At 43.4% G+C, this 21822-nt stretch overlaps 1 protein-coding gene across 1 annotated transcript in view; it reads right to left on the reverse strand.

The window, feature by feature from the left end:
* sr (zinc finger domain-containg protein striped) overlaps positions 1-21619 on the reverse strand; it is a 43409-nt gene extending 21790 nt beyond the window's left edge. Inside the window, exon 1 of the mRNA XM_071586773.1 lies at positions 20964-21619. Coding sequence (XP_071442874.1) covers positions 20964-21516 — 553 coding nt within the window. The 5' untranslated portion in view covers positions 21517-21619. The remainder of the gene's footprint in view (positions 1-20963) is intronic.
* Positions 21620-21822: the final 203 nt, after the last annotated feature.

The following is a 21822-nucleotide window of genomic DNA, read 5'->3' on the forward strand; positions in this document are numbered from 1 at the left end:
AGAGAAAAGCGTCGTCGGTGGCGGCGGAGAGAACCCAAATGAATAACACCGATCTGGGGCGACTGCCGCACTTCTCCAGGTTTCCTACACCATTTCATGTTTCTGCTCCTTTGGCTTCGCGGGCATAAATATATCTCTCGCGATCAAATGTGTATTTTCCTCTCTTTTGAATTTCTACGTTATTTTTTTCAAGGACTGGATTTCTTGTTTTATTTTGATTGAATTGAGTCTCTACAGCAAATAACTCGGGTTTCACCGGTTCACCTACTCTCAGCATTCTGGAATCACTAATGATTTCATTTTTTTCGTTGAAATATGTTGCTTTATTATTCTGTGATAGAATCAATAACAGAAAATCCACCGAATTTCAGCTATAAGCTTTATTCAAACGTCACCTAGTCCATTTTAGGCACAAATACGCACGTGTTTAACTCTCAGGCATAAAATTTATTTCATCCAAAAATTATAATTAAAATATCGATAGGTACGTCAGGGAAAACTTTTACGGGGTGAATACTATCTCCGGTATGATACTTAGATGTAGATGCATTGTTTTTTACGCAAATTTAACATATAATGTTATTCTAGTACGTGTACACCCCTTGATAAATTACAACTGTGGCCATAAACATGTCTCCACCATAAGAAACCACACATTTCTCTATCTTATGTTGTTTTAGCCGACTTCCGACAACTTCTCGTGACTTTTCTTTGAATTATGATTTGTTGGATAAAATAAAAATCATGACAAAAATATGTTTTAAAAGGATTATATTTTTCATTGCATTACAGATAAAAAAAGTACCGAGCATACATTTTTAAATGAAAATTACTGGCATATATAAACAAAATTTGGCAAAAAATACCAGAATTCAGTAAACAAATCTGGTTCTACGTATGTACCTAGCTATACATTACCAGTTGTTATCTTCTACTCTATGCAAAATCACGGTTGATAATATTCGTGTCATAACTAGTTCGCATGTCTTTTTTTATAAATATTAACAGGAAGCTACCAACAACAAACTCTGTGCCTTATTTTCACATATATGATGTTTCACTTACGGCTTTCTTCGCTTATCCTTACTAAAAATTACGGCCATACTCAAACGACTTCGTCTTCCTGCGTGACCCCAAGGAAAATTATTGTACCCGCCCAACTCCTAAGTCTGTATTTATCCTGAACAGCGCGCAACCCATTCATCCTCTCCAGATATGGATGGTAGTAGAATGTTGGTGAAATTTGAGCGTAGTCATACAGGTGTCGGGAATGACATCAACGTGTAAATGAATAATATGATTAATGGAAGGATGGATAGCACATCTTTTGCGGTCCAGCTAATGAGTTCAACAACGAGTGGTGATAGCTACACCACGCAAGGTGAAGCTGCCTTTAACCTTCCCTGCCCGATGACATCTTTCCTTCATCTACCATCAATGAAATCGGTGATCATTTGCTAATTTATTCACCGCTGTCTTGGATCTCGTGCTCACGAGCCTTTTTATATGCCACCATTTACCGCAATATAAGGGTGAAGGATTGCTCTTGTATAACACTAAAGTGTATAGATTGTAGAAGTTCCATTTGATTCTTTCTAGTATTTTCGGTGTTCGATAAATCCAGTCTCCAAGCCACTCTTCGAAATAATATGGCGCATATGTAGTTTGAATATCTTAGTTTTAGTCTTGAATTAACTACCAAGTATTCGAAAATCAATGAGGGAGGAAATTCATTCACATTATTTCCTCTCAATGTATTTTCTCATTATAACTGTCATAAGAAGATATAATATTATCATTTCTTCCCGTTCAAGAATTTCTAACATCACGTATAAAATATGCAAAAGGACTGGGTAAATAAGAAGGGGGACCAAAAATCCATATTTGAAGGACAGCCAGTGATGGTAACGAGAATCTTTTATTTAATACGCCCTCCCTATCTCACAGATGTATCTGCAGATAACAAATTCCGTTGGGATCCATCGCCCCCCACTACTCTAAATCCCAGCAACTGGCGCCTCTGGCGCTCCCCTCAATTATCGCCTGGCGCCTTCGGAATTCGCCAGCCGAGACACATCGGTCAGGAAGCTTGAATGGACATGGCTATAAAACGAGAGTTCCCTCTACCTTACCCGCCCATAGTGAGCCGCCGAGGCCTATCAATTATTCTGTATCGCAAACCATGACGAGTGTGACTGACGAAAATTGCACTGCCCCATCAGTAGGCATAAATGCCAGACAGGTACTTACTTTCCACTAAGTGTGAATTACCGATTTGTGATCCTCATGTATATGAGGAGGATCCTATGAAGCAGCATTAGATATGGCGGGGAAGAGAGGAGGCTTACCAGTTCAATTCGAAGAAGACAGGAAAAGAGACGACAGAGAGAATAATAATAATATGCTAGCGGGAAGATGCTATGAAAAGAATGAGCACATTGAAGGTTACGTAATGTGCAGGACATGAAGGAAAAAATATTTAATCGGAGAAATCCACGCTTTCGGTCAATAACGCCATGAAAATCAGAGTATCAATACAATATTTTTATTTTACAGGATTCTTTTGGAGATTTTCAAAATTATATGCAATATTATTCAGTGATATATAATGGTTATAAGAACGACTGACGGCTTTTCAAGTTGGTTGGTAAAAATTTGTGGGAATGAGATCTCTATAGGGTAGAAATACTGCTAAAATATTACTCCTACTATGACAGATCCTGTCAACAGCTTCGTTCGCCTAGCACTCATGGAACTAATACCAATATGTTTAGAAGAATATATTCTTTGATCATTCTCGCAAAGTAAAATGGAAATTTAAAAAACTATTAAAAGAGTGTGTGCTTTATTTTTACTCAATTAACGTTGCCCGAATATAAATATATATATATATATGTATATATATATATATATATATATATATATATATATATATATATATATATATCGAATTTAAAACATTTAAAACTTAATTAAAACATTCGAGGTAGCAAAATCAATGTGAAAAATACGGATATACACGTATGCAATCATTTTTTTATGCGACAAAATCTGTCCAACCAACAGGGTGCGAAGTAATTGGACACTAAACGGCCAGGGGCAATAAATGAGGCTTCCGAAATAAATATGCACGCATTCATTTTACATGCCTGAAGGGTAGAAACGGCAGGCACCACACTAGAATAATATTATACTGTAGTTTCCACATCATAATAAAAATACTGGCCATAAAATACTCATGCCCAACAAGTATTTCAATTGTTCCTTTCTTGTATAATAGATGTAGCTGAACGAGGGTGTTATGTGGTCTTGATTTCATGGAAAATAAATCGCTTAATCTCTCCGTCTCTTCTCGTACTTCGTGCTTATCTCCATCTCTCAATAGCCGTTTCCAGCTCAGCTACTATTCTAGTTTATTTTCCTTTCCAACCTCCATTTTCTTTCATTTCTTAGTGTACGGCAGTGTGATTGTTTGAGTGAATGTCCGCAAGCGAATTAAATGTATAATTTGTTTAGAAGGAGAATGGAAATCATGGGCGTGTCATCCTCATTTCAATGATGCCTAATTTATCGCGTATTTATCTTGAGATGCTTCAATGAATACACACATTTTTTCATTTGCCAACCTCTTTCTTTAGCGTGTATTCATTATCTCTTCTCCCGCCGCCCTATCTATGCCCAGCATCAAATTCAAAACAATGCGAAATGGTTTGACCTTTCCCACATACTAGCGGTGCATTTGGTGTCGCCCTGTGTCGCTTTCCTCTTTCATTTGAATCTTCCTCTCTTATATCTCTTCGTCTTTTCATTTTAATTTATATTTCAATAATCTTTATGAATACTCTTTCTGAGCTTTCTAACAGGTAAATGACTGACTTAATATCGTGGTTCTGATATTTTTATGGCACGTTATTTTTTTTTACGTGACCAAGTTGTCCCGTCTCCTAGGAAGGTCAAAAAGTTCCACTGTACTGCGATTATTATTTCATAGTATCATCTAATTGTTTCGTAATATAGCCGTGAAAAGCGGACAGTAATATGTGAGCAGCAAGGTGCGTATTGAGGCGCTTGAAAATCGCAGGGACTTCAGGAAATGCATTCGTTCATGTGTTTGAGGATATTTTTCTTATACATTCAATTGTTGTGAACCTAGGCATATACGCTTTCACCCCAGGGCACAATACATCTGGCTACTTTCGGCCGAGAGGGGAGGGCCGACTTCAGAGAGGTGATGTATTTCCAGGGAAGAGATCTCCGTCCCATGAGATTTGCCGCGCCGTCTCTCCCATTTGTCGTCCTAGTCCTCCCGTACACTGCTTTTGTTTCCTACGTGGCGTCACCCTCATCCCCTTCCTAATCCCTCCTTCCACTCCCGCCCTCGAAAGAGAGAGAGAGAGGTGTATTCATTTATTCCTCACCTGAGGCGAGAAATGAAATTGCAGGGCGTGACGACTTCTTCTCCACGGCTTTCTTATTTCAAACATTTTTTTTGGTCCCCCCATTCTCCGCTTCGGTCTGATGCGGCCTTTAACTAGCGCCACGATCGGGTTTTATCGGAGGATTGATTAATGGTGCGAATAAATAGTTATTACTGTCGCTGCAGTTTTTTCCTGTGATTTGTTTTAAAAAAATTCCGTTCCCTTTATTGGTGTGGTGACTCGGATACGCCTTTGGGAGGTTATCTCAGGACGCCTTGGGAGGTGTTGAGGCGCCTCTATGTCGTGTTTTAATTTAATTGACTCTCTTAAGGAATGAATATGAAAGATAATTGTGGTGATTCCTTGAGATGAACTCTGATTATTCATAAACTTGCTTTTTATTGGCTACATTTTATTTATCTCTACGAGACTACCTATCACGTTGCAAAAAGTTGTGCCAATACATATACCAATTTTTGGTGCTCTTAGATGTTTCTTTGCTTTTCTGTGATTTACTAATATAAAATGGCAGTGAATGTTTAGATATGAATGCTTGCAACTTTACGGTTTTTAATCTGAATATAATTCTAGATAGTGAATTAACTGTTCGTTAATCTGAGAGTAGGAAACAGCTTTCCCATAGATGCCCGGTTTGCACGATCATGTTTATATATTTAACACCCAATAGTTTTTATATATTTCTACAGGCATAGTTCTACCTGTATTTCATGGAGCCCATTTCTGCCTTAAACTTCAGGGAATAAAAGCGAATCCTAAAAAAAGGTGCATTTTCAATGAGGTAGCCTGCAAAGTACACCTCTAGGTCTCCCCATGGTGCGTAGTAGTATACAGGGTATAGTTTAAACTGGGTTCGCAGGGGTAAAAAAATGGCGAGCTTGAGAATAAAATGAAACAAGAGAATGAGTGGAAGGGAAGTGGGAGACAATGAATTCAAGAAATAGAATACCTAAATTGGGTCCTTTTTAATTGAGATCACATATGATCTTTTTTACTCGCACATAGCACGAGGAAAAAACTGTTTCTTAAATCCTGGAGTCGTTTGATTGTTTTGCCGTAAGTTTTTTACCATGGTCGGACCAAACCAATTAGATCGCTTTCAAGAACCGAGATTCCAGATCTTATCGTGACTGGAAATTCCGGCCGTAATGCTTTGCACGAATCTTGGGTGATTGAAAATTCATAACTTACATCTAAGTGAAGGCTGTGAAATCAACCCGCAGGCAACCGAGAGTCGAACAGGCGGATCTCTCGCAGCTGCACTCTTATCATTTTTCCCTCGCGACACGCGACAAAAACAGTTTGACTCGCTTTCCACCGTCGTAAAATCACGCGGGTCCGGGTGATCGGCCACTGAGGGAACAGCTCCGTCCGACGCGTTAGCGGGGTGGCGAGAGCGAGACGAGAGGCGGGCTAGGAGAGCACGAAATGGATACATTAAAAAAAAAGGAAGGGCTCGTTGCAAATAAATAGCTTTTCCTTTTTCGAGCTTTGCCTTGTTTCTCCGAAAAACAAAGGAGAGAAAAGCTAACCGTTTGAGCGCTGATGCCGGAGGGGAGGTGATTTTTTTTCTCCCTCTCTCTCTTCCCTTTTCCGAGAAGAGAGTGAGTGAGGTGATTTTCGTATTGCCGCGAGGAGGCGTCGCGGGCGCCGGTGGACCCCTCCACGCTTCGGTATTGATCCGAGCGTCTGGAGGGCGAGTCCACGTCACAGGAAGGAAGGAGACACGCGAAGAGACTGCGAAAGAAGAATAGTGGTGAAGGATGAGGAGGAGGGAGGTGGTAGCGGAGGGTGGTGGCCAGGGGGGGGAGATAAAATGGTAAGGTGGAAGAAAAAAAAGGAGGTTGAAGGCAATGGTGATGGTGGGGTGGGGGAGGAGAGAAGAGAACGAAGGACGTCCGGGAGCCGCTAGTGCTTCTATTACCGCCGTCGAAAATATCTGAGTGGGATTTAAATTTACTGGTTTTGGGAAAGGCCAAACGCGACAGATGAAGCATGGAGGCACAAATATAACATTCTTAGGAGAGAAAAAGTAAACTTAAAAATAGCCACCGAAATCGCAAAAATTCCCCATGAATGAAAGGACCCGTAGTGGTTCGCGGACGTATCTCTCTCAATACAAACTGTGAATTAAAAAATGGACAAGCATGACTCTGAATTAGCGACAGCGGCGGCGCTGGCTATTAGGTAGGGGAATAGCTGCCAGTAAAACCCTTTCACATTCCCCTAAGAATTTCCCTTGATGAAACGATTAAATGCGAGCTTTTTTCTTCAAACATTTTCAGTCAAGGGAGAAAATTACCTGACTATGAGGGGTACTGGATGGAATAAAATCAATGCACTTGATATATTTTTATATTTGGGAATGGTGGAGAAAGTGGAATAGCAAGAAGTGAGCATGTCTATATCGTCGAACGTTTAAACTGTCACACAGTTCATTCACTAGCGAGGAGGTAATGGTGTTAAAATAGAGGGTGGGAGGGAGAGGTCCGAGAATGAAAATGTGTTAAAATGGAAGCGGTAGCCGACTGAGAAATGTCAACCGAAAGTGCGAAGTGAAAGTCTTGGTTACGCAAACGAAGCCTCGGAGCGTGGGAATCGCGATCGACCAATTCTAGTGGATCGTAAATAAACGTCGGTTTACTTTTCCTTCGACTTAAATGGTGATTATTGCAACGGATAGCTTCAGCGGCTGCATAAATCGTTGGACCTTCAGAGATGTTTCGTAAACGAGTCAAATAGCATATTTTTCATTCTCTCTACGCGTACTGGGACGAAATGGTTTTGAATCAAACACAGTAACTACTTATATATATTGTAGAGGAGTGAGCGATTTCTCTGATCGTGGTTCATTTGTTTGCTCGAGCAAAAAGATACCTTTACTTCAGCATGGTGTTAGATATTACGAAGGTGTTTGTTTCTTAACCAATAAACCTCAACTATGTAGACAAATGAATTCTTTAGGTAGGGTTTCCCAAACACTGGTCTCACAGCAACATTAGGATATACTCATCCCTTTTTTCACAAACGGTTAGCGGAGTTGATGAGCCAGATTTGATAAAACGTATTTCCAATAATTCATTTAATGTGTTAACTTTCAGTTCAAAATTTCTTCTATGATATTTATATTAATTGCCAAATATTTTGCGTAGCTGGTGCCAAAGGAATCCAAGGAAGAGATTGCGGTTAGGAGGAGAGCATTTTAGAAGATTTTAGGTTAATGGAAACAATTTGACAAAATTATGGGAAGAGTAATCTTTTTATTTTAAATGTTATTTGCTCAAAGGTTGAAATCCAAAGTCTTATGGTACGTCATCTCATGTTACTACTTACATTTTACTCTATGAACTCATTGAGTTCTTTTTCGTATGTTGGCTTCGTAGTGACGATAATTACCAAGTACTAGAAAACAATAATCAATCGATAGCTTTTTTGAACAAAAGCATTCAATGGCAGGTAACACTGTGATGAAAAAAAACTTTCTCTTGAGAGAAGGAGGCGATTACTTCGGTGAGGGAATTTTCTCAAAATCTCAAAACGACTGACGACGTTACACGAAGAGGATATTCCCGCCCTTCTCCTCTCCAGCTGATTTCCGCCCCTCGCCGAGATGTGGCGCCCGGGACCACTTGTTGGACCCCTGCCTACACAGGCACGGTGGACGGCGGAAGACACTCGAGTACTGCAGGGCCGTCGGGAGGGGTACAGGGGGGAGGAAAGGGCGAGTCCGGGAGGAGAGGGGTTCAGTTAACTGTCAGGCACGCGCCACACACGAGATAACACTCCCCCGCCGTCTCAACATCTCCCCCTTCTTCCCCCTGCCCACTTCCCACTTCAACCAACCCCACCGGCGTCGGCGGCGGAACCTGTAGCACTCCGTCCCTCGCCCACCCGTTCCTTCGATCCTACTCCTCACGCGCCGGATGGTTTGTAAAGGGAGGAAGGGACGAAACTCAGACTGCTTACGTGAAAGTGGGGGATCTGGAGAAAGGATTCGGTTACCATATCTAATGTCGCGTGAATCCGTTCATGAAATTCCTTTCGTATCGTTACCACCGATCAAAAGTCTTTTACGATTGCATTCGAGTGTTAATATCGAAACTGATCCCGTCCTGTCGGGGCTATAAGATTTCTTTGTGAGGCGGAGGAGATTGAGCGGATCCTCGAATCGACTGGAATTATCGCGAATCGAAATTGGATCGGAAAGGAGTATCAAAATCATAATCAGATCGAGCTGGAAATAAGATTATTAGGAAATTAGGATTAATCGAATCAAAATCGCTCATTTACAGCCAGATAGGCCTGATTCATTCTGACACAGCTTCAATAGTTTTTCTCTCTTTTAGGTCTTCGCCCCAGTGTCGATTTCCCTACCGCAATCCCTCAAATTAATTTGGCGTTTGTCAGCCTTTCTCTACTACCAGTCACACTAGGCTCAAATCTATTGAAATAGGCTCTCTCACTTCCGTAGTATTCGTGCGGCATACGAGCGACGCGTTTCCCTTACTCTTCGCGTGCTTGCAAACACCTACATATTTATGGACGGAGAGGGGACTGAAACTTTCAAACAGGTGACTCGAGCTTCGCGGTTGTATCCCATACTCTACATGGACTGATTTCAACTCCTATTCATTTAAATCAGGGAACTAAAACTTGGCAGTGATTGCTCCAAGTCCTCAGGGACCAACACTCACTGCACAAAGGGTTCCGCCTACTTTGGAAAACGATAAATCCTAAGATTATGGCCAAACTTGAACACTTTTAAAATGGATGTCTTGAAATACAATGATTTCAATCACACAAAACATAAAATCCAGAACTATGTACGGATTCAGATGTCAATTTTGAGTTGAAATCTTAAACGTGATAAAGGTGAAATAAAAATATTTCTCACGCTTCAATGACCTTTACCGTTAAGTATAAAGGAACGGAATCTGATTATAAACACACAATACACACACACACACACACATATATATATACATATGTGTGTGTGTGTATATATATATGTGTATATATTATGTATATATATATATATATGTGTGTGTGTGTGTGTATATATATATATATATATATATATATATATATATATATATATATATAATATATATTTCACACAAATATTTAGATCACACGTTATGGGGCTACTTTTACTGTATCAGTCGTCAAACAGAATAAAAGCGAAACAAACTTAACTACAGAGTTTACCAGATGTATATTATCTCTAGAGAATCTTATTTCGTCAAATATTTTATCATTTTCAAGCTCATTAAGAATCTTAGTATCTGAAATTGGGCGTTACGAGATAACCATTGGAGAAAGAATTTAATAACTAAGTCATACTTTTAATGAAGCGTAATGAACTCTATGAAGCCGAATCGGACTCTCCATTAAAGCAGTGCTATCTGAGAATCAACCTTAGGCTGGGTAATAAAAATGCCAAAATATCCACACGTCACCCTTGGAATGGCCGAGCAAATGGATATTTAGTCTACCTCCAGCGTGGGAGGGAAATGTGGTCTGGCGACATCCGCCCACGTGAAATGTTTGTTATATTGCGAATGACGTCTCCCGCCCATCCTCAGATTACCACTCCATAAAGTCCATTATTATTACTAGCTATCAATTTGTTTATCACGGAGAGTGGGCGGACGTACCCTGGTCACTTTGTCTGATGCAGTTGAACATATACCTGGACATCATTCTAGCTTATATAACCGGAGGAAATGTGTTTCCCTCGATACAATACTTATGCATTTATGTACGACAAAAGCAGCGCATAATGTTCGTTTACCCGCTCAGGAGGGAAGCAATAATTGTTTGCTGTTTATTTAATCTCCGTTATTCCATCAAACTTATCTCAAATTGAGGAAAATAAATAATGAGCAAGGTGAGCAAAATTCAATCGGTTCTTTTCTCGTTCAAGTTCAGTTAATTATTTAAAAAAATGTTTTCTATCACTTTTAAATTAACATTTCTCTTTTCAAACATTTTCTGCATAACGTTTCCGGATTTGTTGAGATAATTGGATCCGAATTAGTTGTTGCATTTGCTAATGAAATTTTACTCCAATCCTGTAGTATAATTACATAAATGAACTGAATTCTTGATCTTATAAATGGTCCAATTCATCCACGAAAGAATGTTTTTTTATCATTTCTTAATCATAATTTACGTTATAATACCGCTTAATATCATTTAACTATTGTAATAAACTTCGGAAGAAGTTATAACATTGTTTTCCATTACTATGCAAGTAGATTTAGATATTTTTGCCCCACCGCGTAACTGATTGGATTCTACTTATCTGTTCCATTGTTGGATTACCTGCGACAATAATAAAATGAAAGGTAAAAACACGCTCTGAAAAATAAAATGAATACAGTAATAGATGTAATCGTTGTAGCATTGTTCGTTTTTTTTAAATTTGGAAAGAGATTGAGTGAATTTAAATAAGTTAAAAGAGAGATGAAACTAAAATTTTCTTAGAAGTCGAGAAGTCTCAATGCCATCAAAACGTCAGAGATATCACGTAAATCGTGTGAAAACTAAGACGAGGGAGAATGTCCTCAGGAATTTAGAACATAAAAATACGTAATTTCAACTTGCATTGAGTCTTGTAAACTCATTCGCTCTCCCACTCCCATTGAAGTCTGCCTTTTTCATAGCTAGCAGTAGCTCGTCCTAAGCGAAGAAGCAACCCCATCGAAACCCTTCTTCCCCTCATCCCCTTAAGCCCACCCACCCTCTGCACAAACACACCTTCCCCCAATCCCCCATCCCGCCCAGAGCCGCCACCCCCTCCACACCCTTTACCTCCCCCTCAAAAACTCTCCCATTGAACCCTCTCCTCAGCTGCACACCCCTCGCTCGCTCTTGCACACCTCCCACACCGGTTTCATTCATCCGGAGAGTGGAGGGCTACGCCCCCTCTCACCCTTCCCCCCCTCGGCCGCTCCCCGCTCGACACTCCCTCTTCTCCTCTCCCCTCGGTCTGCATTTCTCAGCGCCCCCCTTCCCCTCCCCCCCTGCTTTCCTTCTTCCGTCAACGCCCTCCCCCTCGAGACCACCGCCACATTCTCGGCCAGAGACCGTTCCCCACGCGCCCCATCCTCTTGGTATTTCTACATCCCTCTCGGACTGTGCGATATTGCGATGTATCAATTACGATATGTGATATCCATTTAGTATCGCAATTTGATATTGAGTCGCCGGCTGATGCGATCCAATGTCGTTATCCAATAATGTGTGATACGCGAAATCATGCTACATTATACGAAACGCTACGTCACGCGATATGCAGTAGGCATGGGACTCCATTGATATTATGAGAGCTATGCTATATATCACGTTGCCCTACGATTCCCGTCGGCATGCGATATTATTTGATTCTGTGCATCGACATCGCAACGCTACATCGACACTTCTGCGATGCACAAATTACATCGCACTGTGATACTCAAATTAGAATATTTCACAGACCCCTGGACTACCCGGTTGCACTAAACCATCCTTTTACGCACGCGCACACACGCACTCATTCCCGCGCGCACGACTCCGTCCCCTCCCCAGCGATATTTTCCCTCCCGGCGTTCTTTCCTCCCCCGTCTCGCAGCCAGCCACCCGAATACCTCGAGGAGGACCCGCAGCATCCCGCACACGTCCACTCGTGGGGTCTAGAGGGGGGCAGAGTTGGGATAAGAATGGAGAGGAGAATGTAGGTACCTACCGACGTTGGTCGACTCGTCAGGTGTTGGTTGGAGTGAGGACGGAGAGGAGTTAGGGACGGTGTATAGAGGAGCTGGGGGGGAGGGGGAGATACGTAGAATGGAGAATCATGGGAGGGCGTGCGAGAGGGGAGACGAGATCGGAGGGTGAAAAGGGTGATAAACGAGAAGGATGAAGGATGGGGACCGAAGGTGGGGATGGTGACCATGATGGTTCCTCGCCCTGTACACTAACTCGTAAAAACTTCCCCTGTTCTCACGGCTCGTAAACGCTCTCCCGCTTCGTCCTGTAACTGAAGCTGGAGGAAATAACTTGGGTACTATTTATATGATTCAGGATTTGACGGGTCTTTTGACTTGGGTGAGGCATGTGAACCTTATGCTTTACATTTCGGAGAATAAGTAATATTTTAGCAAGGGTTCTTTCATTACTTCTCGTCGCAGATAATTTTTTTTCGAAGAAAATCAACCTTTTGTTTGTTTTCACTATTGTGCCTATATATGGTAAGATAAAAAGAGTCATTGGGAAATCAATAGCATCGAATCGAAAAGCTTTTTTAGTTTTGCTTAGATGTTATGTAAAAATTCGACCTAGTCATACAGTTCTGAACTAGAGGAACCAATGAATTGCATTATTGGATAGCGCTGGATAACTGCGTTTAAGGCCATTTTTTTATTAATAAAAAATAAATGGGGACTGGAAAATCTTCACGAACTAATTATGGTTTGCCCACTCCTCAGTCAATGGGTATGTGCAAATTCTGTGTACCACACATCGGTAGAGATCTTTCTCAGGTCATGCTCTTCATACTGGAAGCTATTAAACCGCAGTACAGGAGGGATAATTCTGGCACTGGATGGGGCAACCAGGAGAAAATGAGAAAACGCTGACCAGCGAGTGAGAAGCATCACTTCTAACATAATGGCGATCCTCTCTTTTCCGAGGCCTGAAAAAAACCTATTACCTTTTCGTTCACTCTGGAAAAAGATGGCATGTTTTTCCTTGTATGGCGGCAGGTACAACGTTTCCGGTACAACCTCGTGAATCGGATTTTTTTATGAGGTCATAACTCAAGGGGTATAGGGGTGAGTCATTCTTTACGATGGAGGTAGAGTGGATGCGCCTGCATGGTGAATTATCGTGGACCACATAATGGGGACTTTCGCTTTTAAGAGAGCATTCATTTTCGTCTCGGGAAATATGAATTTGAATCCGGGTGGCATAAATTGGACACAAAGAAGAAATTATATCAATCTTTCGACGCGAAAGTTTAGTTTTATAGTAGGCTTCCACCCCCGAGGGTATACATTCATCACAGGAGAACAATCCTTGGCAAGTATTCTAAGGCGCACAATCCTATTTTAAGGAGACCGAAAATATGATTTGCTGAAAGTTCCTTTCATAACGCTATGAAGAATTATTAGTCATAATTTCATCGCGAATCCGAAAAACAACGATCAGATTTTGAGCGTGAGAATGCAATGATGGAAAATATTCTTAACCTTTTGTGACCATGTGTTCATTCTCGATATCTAAAAGGCAGTTATTCATAGAATATGCGACGAAAAGTTCCGTCTACTCTCGTTTAAATTTTAATGTGCCATTTATTGATAGGCGCTGTGTTGAGAAACCTATTTGAATAAATGAAGTCTTCCGTAAGTTAAATAAAAATACCTGCACATAACTTATATGTAGGTTGAACATTAATGGTTTTATGCTAATTTATTCACGTTTATTCATTCGGGTATCTGGCTTGGAAGTAGCTCTATTGAAAAGTTGATTTATAATTACATCCCCTCTCTGTCTAACTTCACTGGGGTGGAACATTTTCCCGCTTCAATGAGGGATTAAAAATTCGTTAGACCATTTACATTCTTTGGTGCTAATCTACATTCGATCGAATGAAAAGTAATCAATAATGTTAAATAGGCTCCGAACTTAACTCGCTTTATAAACGTTTAAGCGTTTCGAACACGATGTAATCCATATAAATATGTACATTCATAAGCCTTCGTTTGCGACCGTTGGAAGTCGAAGGTCACTTGAGCGCACTCAATGTAGAGCCCTTCAGGTAAAGGCATCATTCGATTGTCACTCATTATACTTCACCATGGTTTCACGCCGCTTATCTCCTTTGTTTCCTCTATGATTCGATCAACTCCAGGGTACGACCCCCTCGTCGTTTCGTAATGAGAACGGATTCGAGGGGAGAGAGCAATTCAAAGCGGACGCAATGAACCCTCCGCGCTCTTGGCGACCCCTTCCCTCCTACCCCATTTGAGATGAGACATGATGCCTCCGCACGCGTCTGCGCATTTCCCGCCGTCTCTGTGCTTTTGTTTATCCAGCTCCGGCGCTGCTCTGCACCTCTCGTTATACCATTTGAAGGAGGGCGGGGAAGTGGCGAACAAGGTGACCGGGCACCGCGGCTGGGCGAGAGCGGCGTCCACGGCGAAGTGGAGGGGGTGTGTGAGGTGGGGCGGGATCCGGACAGTAAGGGCGACGGGGAAGAGGGACCCTGCGAGAGAGAGAGAGAGAGAGAGAGAGAGAGAGAGAGAGGCACGCGCGGGACCTCTCCCATCCCTCTCCTCCCTTAAGTCCAACAACCACCACTACCGCCGTCGCCGCGGGCGGGGGAAGGGTGACTTTGGCCTCATCATCGCCGCGTCCGCTCTGAGAGAGACGAAGGGAAGAGGGAGGGCCCGACCCGGGCGGCCCTCGAGACCGTCCTTCCCTCCGGTATGCCTCCTCTTTCCTCCCCCCTACTCCACCTACCATTTCCTTCTCGCTACGCCACCCTCCCCCCTCCGCCACATCCAAGTGATCCTCTTCCCCCTCCTCCTCACGCACACACACCTGCTGGATTCCCTCTAACCCCTAGAAACCTCCCGATCGTCCCTCGGATCGCGAATCGTAGTCGGATCGATTCTTCCCCCTCTTCCCCCGTCCCGCCACCAACCCGCGGACGTCCTAGAGCACTCGCGAAAGCCGAAATTCGAACGCGAAGTAACAGCTGTTTTCGCCTCCCGCCGTCATGTCATCCCGCCCTCTCTCACTTCCCCCCCGCGTGCAGGGAGAGGGGAGTATGGAAAGAGAAGCCCCATCTCACTCTTCCCCCACTCTTCTTTTAACCCTTCCCCCACTCAGCACCCCCCTCCACACCCATTCCTTCCTTCCTCCTGCCGGTGGAGCCATCTACTGACTCTCTCGCACGCCGTTGGACTTATCCCTTCAAGGACTCCAGGGTGGAGGTTGCCAGCGGTAGGGAGAGATACAGAGATAGTGGCGGAGGAGTGGAAATAGGGGGGGGGGACGAGGATAGAATGGCCCCTTTGCTGGAGTGGGAGCGGTGTTATGAGGGGGTGGGATGGGTGAGGAGGATTGAAGGGAGGGGGGAGACCGGGGCCCGGTCGTGAAGAACGTTTTGTGACCCATCCGAAAGAATCGGTTTAGGCCCTCCCGAAAAATGTTGTTCTGTTCCTCCCTCCACTTTCCTTTCTCTCAGTCCTTTTCTCTCCCTACCCATTCTCTCGTCTTCATAGTGTTTTATTGCCCGTTTATAAAAACGCTGCTGGTATGGAATGTGTTGGCTGAGTGAAAAATAGCCTCGCGATAAATTTGTGAATAATTTCCTTCGATGTGAAGATGAAGCCTATTGGAATTTCTTATGCCCATCTTGGGCAAGCGTATAGGGACGTGAAGTCGTGTGAGTTAAGAGTTGCGAGACTGTAATCCTTTAAGACCCGTTTAGAATGTGTATAGAATACCAACATTTCATTCGGGCTGTACTCTTTTGTTATCAACGTATTCCGACAGTTCTCGGTGAGTTAAAAATAACTTTAATCGAACACCACGAAGGATGAGTTTAAAAATGCTCTAATTCCCGGAAAGATTTAATGGTTTCTGTTTCAACATTTTCTAGGAAAATAATTTTCGTTTATACGTCACATGAGGAAAAGATAAGGAAAAGGGTAAGAAAATTAGAATTCATGGTGTTTCTTAAATGTCACCAAAAACTGAATAAAAATAATTAATCTGTTCAAATTTAGTAATACTGAAGATCCTCGGGGAAATATTGCACACACACTATACATGATTTTGCTCGATCGCTGTTACATTTTTCAGGCAATCCGAATGTAAATTTGTAGATGTATTCGGTCGTATTATAGAAATATACATACAGGTACATATATGGGTCACGGTAGTCCAGGGGGAGTGCGTAGAACTACTGACTGGAGGGTCCGGGTTAGATTCGCAGGCAAGCCTCTCCAGGCACCATTAGATCCATTAAAGCTATGTGATTTTTCGGGTACCAAATCTTCCTGGGAAACCATAACCGGCACAGGAAAAGCAAGTGGCCCTCCTACCCTGATGTGTGAATTTCACACGCCGTCGGGCTTAGTACTGGGTGAACCCTACCATTAACTGCCAAACAAACCTTCGGGTTGATTACTGTGATTATGGTTTATCGTATACATAGCAAAACATCTGCTCATAGATAAACAGTCTGATACGTTAAAAACTATCAAAATCTAAAATAACTAGCATGCGAAACAATAACATCGATTGTGGAGTTTATTCGACCATTTTGGCCTCCAAGCCTGCGTTCTCGAAAAAGCATCGTCCCGCAACCATCCCGCCCAGAATATATCAATTCCGATCTCAAATTTCGTCTCGCGCTCCAAAAATAAAAATCTCTCTCTCTCTCACTCTCGGCGGGGAAACCATTTTCCAAAAGTTCGCTCCCCTCTCAGTTCAGCTCTCTTCCTCAGGTGTCTGGCACGCAACTCCTCTCTCTCAAAGCGAACACCCTCCCTCGAAGGCGAACCCCTCCGTCATGCTCGGAGCAAGGATGTCCCCAGACCCCTTTCCCCTTCCCCACACCATTTCCCCTGTCGTCCTGAATGACTGTGGCCTGTTGAGGACGTTGTATGTGAGAAAAGGGTGTGAGGCAGGTGGGGGGAGGTTTGGATTGCGGAGAGGAGAGAGTCCGAAAGGGGGTGCAAAAGGGTTGTGGGGTGGTATGGGGGAGCAGGACGAGCGTTGAGGAGCTAGTGGGGTGGACCGGAACGTCGTAAGCAAGTCATTTGCTAACCGCGACACTGAAATAGAACTCTTTCGAGTTCTCCCCCTCCCACGTCTCCTGCAGTGGTGTGGCGCGGAGGGGAAGGAGGAGGGAGGGGGATGGAAGGGAGGGATTTTAGTTCTGGGCGGTGAGGAGGGAGGTTTGGGACGAGGGGCGGAAAGGGGAAAATTTAGGGGTAGGGGTGAGGTTTGGGTGGGAGGGGTGAGGAGATGTCTCGGGCGCCAACTGTGGAAGGAATGGAGGACTCGAAGGCTGAGCAGGAAATAGGTGTGTATTCTTTTAACCGTCTGCTCGCTGTCTTTTTATCTCCCTGCCTCGAATGCAAGTCGTTTTCTGAATGCATAACGTCTACAAATTCGACCCGCCCAAAGAAATCATATGCACTTCCTTCCCTCGCACCAGCTGTGACCAATGTTTGCGGGATGAATTTGGCAGACCATCCATTCGAGGAATATGCCTGCTTTTGGATATTCTCTTGCCATTTGAAATCTCGTCTCCACCCATCTAAGTCACAGTCACAGCTGGAATGTAATTTCGTTTTTTTCTGCTAAGGTTTCCCAAGGACACTCGATTATTTCCGTGTATCCATAAAAGACGGAAATTTATTATGAGCAATATATTATTAAAGCGCATGAGTGATGTTTTTGTCAAAATATCGATCTTTGGTCACAATTAGGTGGCTCCTTTTGCTATCATGAACAGAAAAGAGGGAATAAACCAGGGAAAAAGTTGTTCATCGATTTATAATTGTTGGTTGACATAAACTCGTTCATTTTACGTTTAAATGTTGATCACGGAAAGAGTCACTGAAAACGGTTCTTCGGAAGAAAGATCGTATCGATTATTCAACTTCATTATTATTAAACATAAACCTTTGAACACTACGCGGTAAAATACCCGGTTTTCTAGGTCCACCGAGAATATTTCATCTTGTATAATTTGCATCCAAAAAGTTATAAAGTAAGGTGATAACAGTGCCCAGGGCTTTAATGTGAACCTTGAGAGAATGATTGGGTAGGAAATTGTCGAAACATCATACATATAAAATACATCATTGTAGTTGAACTGCGTCGAGCTATTTCAAGAGATGGCTGAGGCGGGGGAGGGAGAACAGGGTAGAAATGTTAGGGCCGTTGTTGCGTGGAAAGGGCGAGTGAAAGGAAGTGAGTAGACACAGCATGCAAGTGTTGGCGCCGACAGGGGTGCCGAAGGGTAGAGGAGCGCGGAAGCAAGCCGCAGCGATGGGAACGACATCTGTTTTCCGATGAATGAATGAAGGGGCGACTGAATGAATGAATGGAATTGAGCGGGCAGGAGGTGATGGTCGTCGGGTCAAGCCCCCCCGCCTCCGCACACGATCACGACTGCACGTTTCCCCTGCACGTTCGCCTTCCGTCGGGGGTTCAAAAAGCAGCCAGTGTAATGAATGACCCAGAAAGTGGATTTAAGCCGTTTTTAAAGAGAGCTCCCAATTTCCGAGTAGAATAAAGTGACGCGTCAGGATAAGGAAATATTCATTAGATTTTCTCCTTTGATGGAGCTTTACATTGAAATTTAAAAGTTAACCCATTTTAAATTCATTCCAAAGGAAGAGGTAACAAGTGATACGAACTTTCAGCAACAGATGTGCACAATCAAATATCGTTGGCCACAAAACATTGTAGATTTTAAGTTAAACTAAAGTTATCAATGGATATATAGATAAGATTTACGTGTAATGATATTTTAGTAAACATATCATGGTATAATTGCTATCCACGAAACCATCATATCTACGGCGAATTTGTAATTCGTGAGGCAATACGCTTTCTTTTCAGTTGTCTTACCATAGTGAATATATTTCAATTTGAATTCACAAGGATTTCATCGAAAAAAATCTCTTTTCCATTGATATAATAAATCAATTAAATTATTTTGAAGTAGACGATGAATGTTTTCCTTAATTTTTCCGCCCTGTAAACTTCAAGCTAATAAATTTAAGAAATTATTCCAGTTTATCAAGATCAATTGAAAAAAACGTTCATAACATGATAGATAATGATCACAGTTATTTTTTCTTAGGTTAATTGTTTCTCACAGAGGCAGCATTGTTTGTAAAAATTTAAAGTCAATCAATCACGTATAAACTCTTCTATGCGCCCAGGAGTGAAAGGATTGACTGATGAAGGGAAGTGTAATGCGCACATGGACGGAAGAATTGTATGATGAAAGGAAGGAATTTTTTCACAGTAAATAATCACACTATCATTAGTCTTAATTTTCACAAATTACGAATTGTCACCATTTGAGCTAATAATTTCGCTTAAAAAGGCATATGATTTTATTTCCCTATTTCCTGTTATGTCGTTCCTGAACCTGGAGGCGAGATTATCGCAGAGGCAGTAATCCTTTGGGAGGATGAAGGAGTGAAAGTTTTGATGGGTCAGGGATGAAGCGTGAGAGATAGCTAAAAGTTTACTCAGGATCTTTCCTGGAAAAGGGTGGGGCACACGACCTTTTGACCCGGAAGTTAGAGCGGGGGCAAAAATTACACCGCATGTCACCTTCACAACCAGTGAGAACGTTAGTTTCGCCTGTCAAAATGATTTAAACCATGACAAAAGCCTCGAATATGGGAGGCTGAACAATGAGCTGGGATAGATCATGACTTTAATATCTATTCCGCGAACCGATGTCTGAATCACGGCGTACGAAATCTACGCGTTTGCAAAATACAAGAGAAAGAAAGGCGAGTCGTCCCGGTTGATGATTTGAATGACTCACTTATCCCTTCTCCCAGAACGCTTCCGCAAGCGGGAATCCCGATATATTGGCGCCGAAAATCGCACGCTCCCTTACCCTCTCGGCTCATCTCCTTCTCTCTACCCCTTCCGCGTCTGAGGGCACGCGATCGCGCTCATTCGAGGAAGGGGGAGGAAGAGCAGATCTCGACACATCTCCTTTAAAGTGGATTCCATTGATCTCCTCCCGCGGTGAGAATTATGCGAGCACTACGACCGAAATTGCCACGAGTAGAGGGCGAGATTTTTGATGCATCAATTCTTTTCGCTTTCTTTCCAAGTGAGAGAATGAAATGGGTGATAGGAAGGGTATTCAGATGGAGCTTATGGATAGGAATATGACCCTTGTTTAACGTAGTGAATGGTGCGGGTTTTGTTACAAGGCAAATTGGAACATGTATAAGAGAAAATGCCTCTCTTTCAAAATGGAGAGATCGTTTATTTTTCACAAATCTTTAAGTTAGATACCGGAATACGTTTCTCACACAGAAATATGGCCAGTCGTTGAAAAGAGAAAGTGCATGCGCATATTCAGGTGAGCCCCACACATATAAACAACTCACAGGTGAAAACATGACATAATCAGTGTTTTCCACTGCCCGTAAAAAGCATATCTCTAATTCCAAAGCCAAATATTGGTTGTACCCTCAACATAAACAGGCGTCTGACAATCGAAACAATAATACTGGAGGCAATTTAAAAGCCAAATGTATATCATCTATACGTGGACATGAAATGGTATAAAGAAATAATTAAGGGCGGTCAATAGTGTGGCATGACTACGAAGAGCCCTCGAAAAAGATAGCAGCAATGATGACAGACTTGGGGAGTGTTCAATTCTGCACTGTATGAAACCTAAGTGACATCAAACGCGACCATGCAACACTGATTACATCACGTGCCAGAAGTAGAAAAGAGGAAATGGAATCTCACCTGTGATGGGCGGCGGTTCGACCACAGTCGATGGGCCGAAGAATGACGGGATATCTCCCGAGGTGGTCACCGGGGTGTTGAGATCTCCAGGCTGTGCGCCGCCGCAGCCGTCAACGTCGACGGCCCCGGCTACTGCTGCCTCGGCTTCCGATATCGAGACTTCGCTGGCACCTCCGAGGTGAACGGAGGAGGGAGAGCCGGCCGACGGGTCCCGGACGACGACGGCCGCCACGGACGGGTCGCCGACGGACGCCGACACGGAGGAGGAAGAGGGCGATGAGGATGGGTCCCCGGTCGCCGCGGCCACGGACACCGATACTGTGGCTGTCGTCGTGCCCGCAACTCCCGAGGACGGGAGTCCGACAGAGAGGGGACTGTTGCTCTCGGACGACGCCTCCTTGTACGAGGCGAAGCTCAGTACGTTGACGAAGTGGTGCAGATGGTGATGGTGCCTATGGTGCCTGTGGTGGTGTCCCGCCGGCTCAGTCAGAGCGGACGCAGGAACGCCGGCAGCGTTGTTGGTGGGCAGCGTGTCCAGCGCATCCATGATCATGGTCGCGGCCGTGTGGGCGGCGGCTGCGGGCGCGCCTGCAGATTCGGATGAGAAAAAAGATTCGCGCGGCGTCAGAAGACGTCGCTCAAGGGGTTCGAGTTGCTTCGCGTGCGCTCCCCCCTTTATATCTCCTCTACCCTCTTGAGCCTTCGAATGGCCCGACGGGTTGCCGTGGATATCCCAACGAAATCTGGGAAGACTTGTTTCCCCAAGTCCCTTGAGGAGATCAAGTGATCTTTGCTTCGAGTGGGGACAGGTGAGAAGAGGCGACAGGGGACATGCGGGGGAAAACGTCTTAAATGCCAC

This window comes from Hetaerina americana, unplaced genomic scaffold (assembly GCF_022747635.1).
Source record: "Hetaerina americana unplaced genomic scaffold, ioHetAmer1.1.p SCAF_26, whole genome shotgun sequence".
NCBI lineage: Eukaryota > Metazoa > Arthropoda > Insecta > Odonata > Calopterygidae > Hetaerina > Hetaerina americana.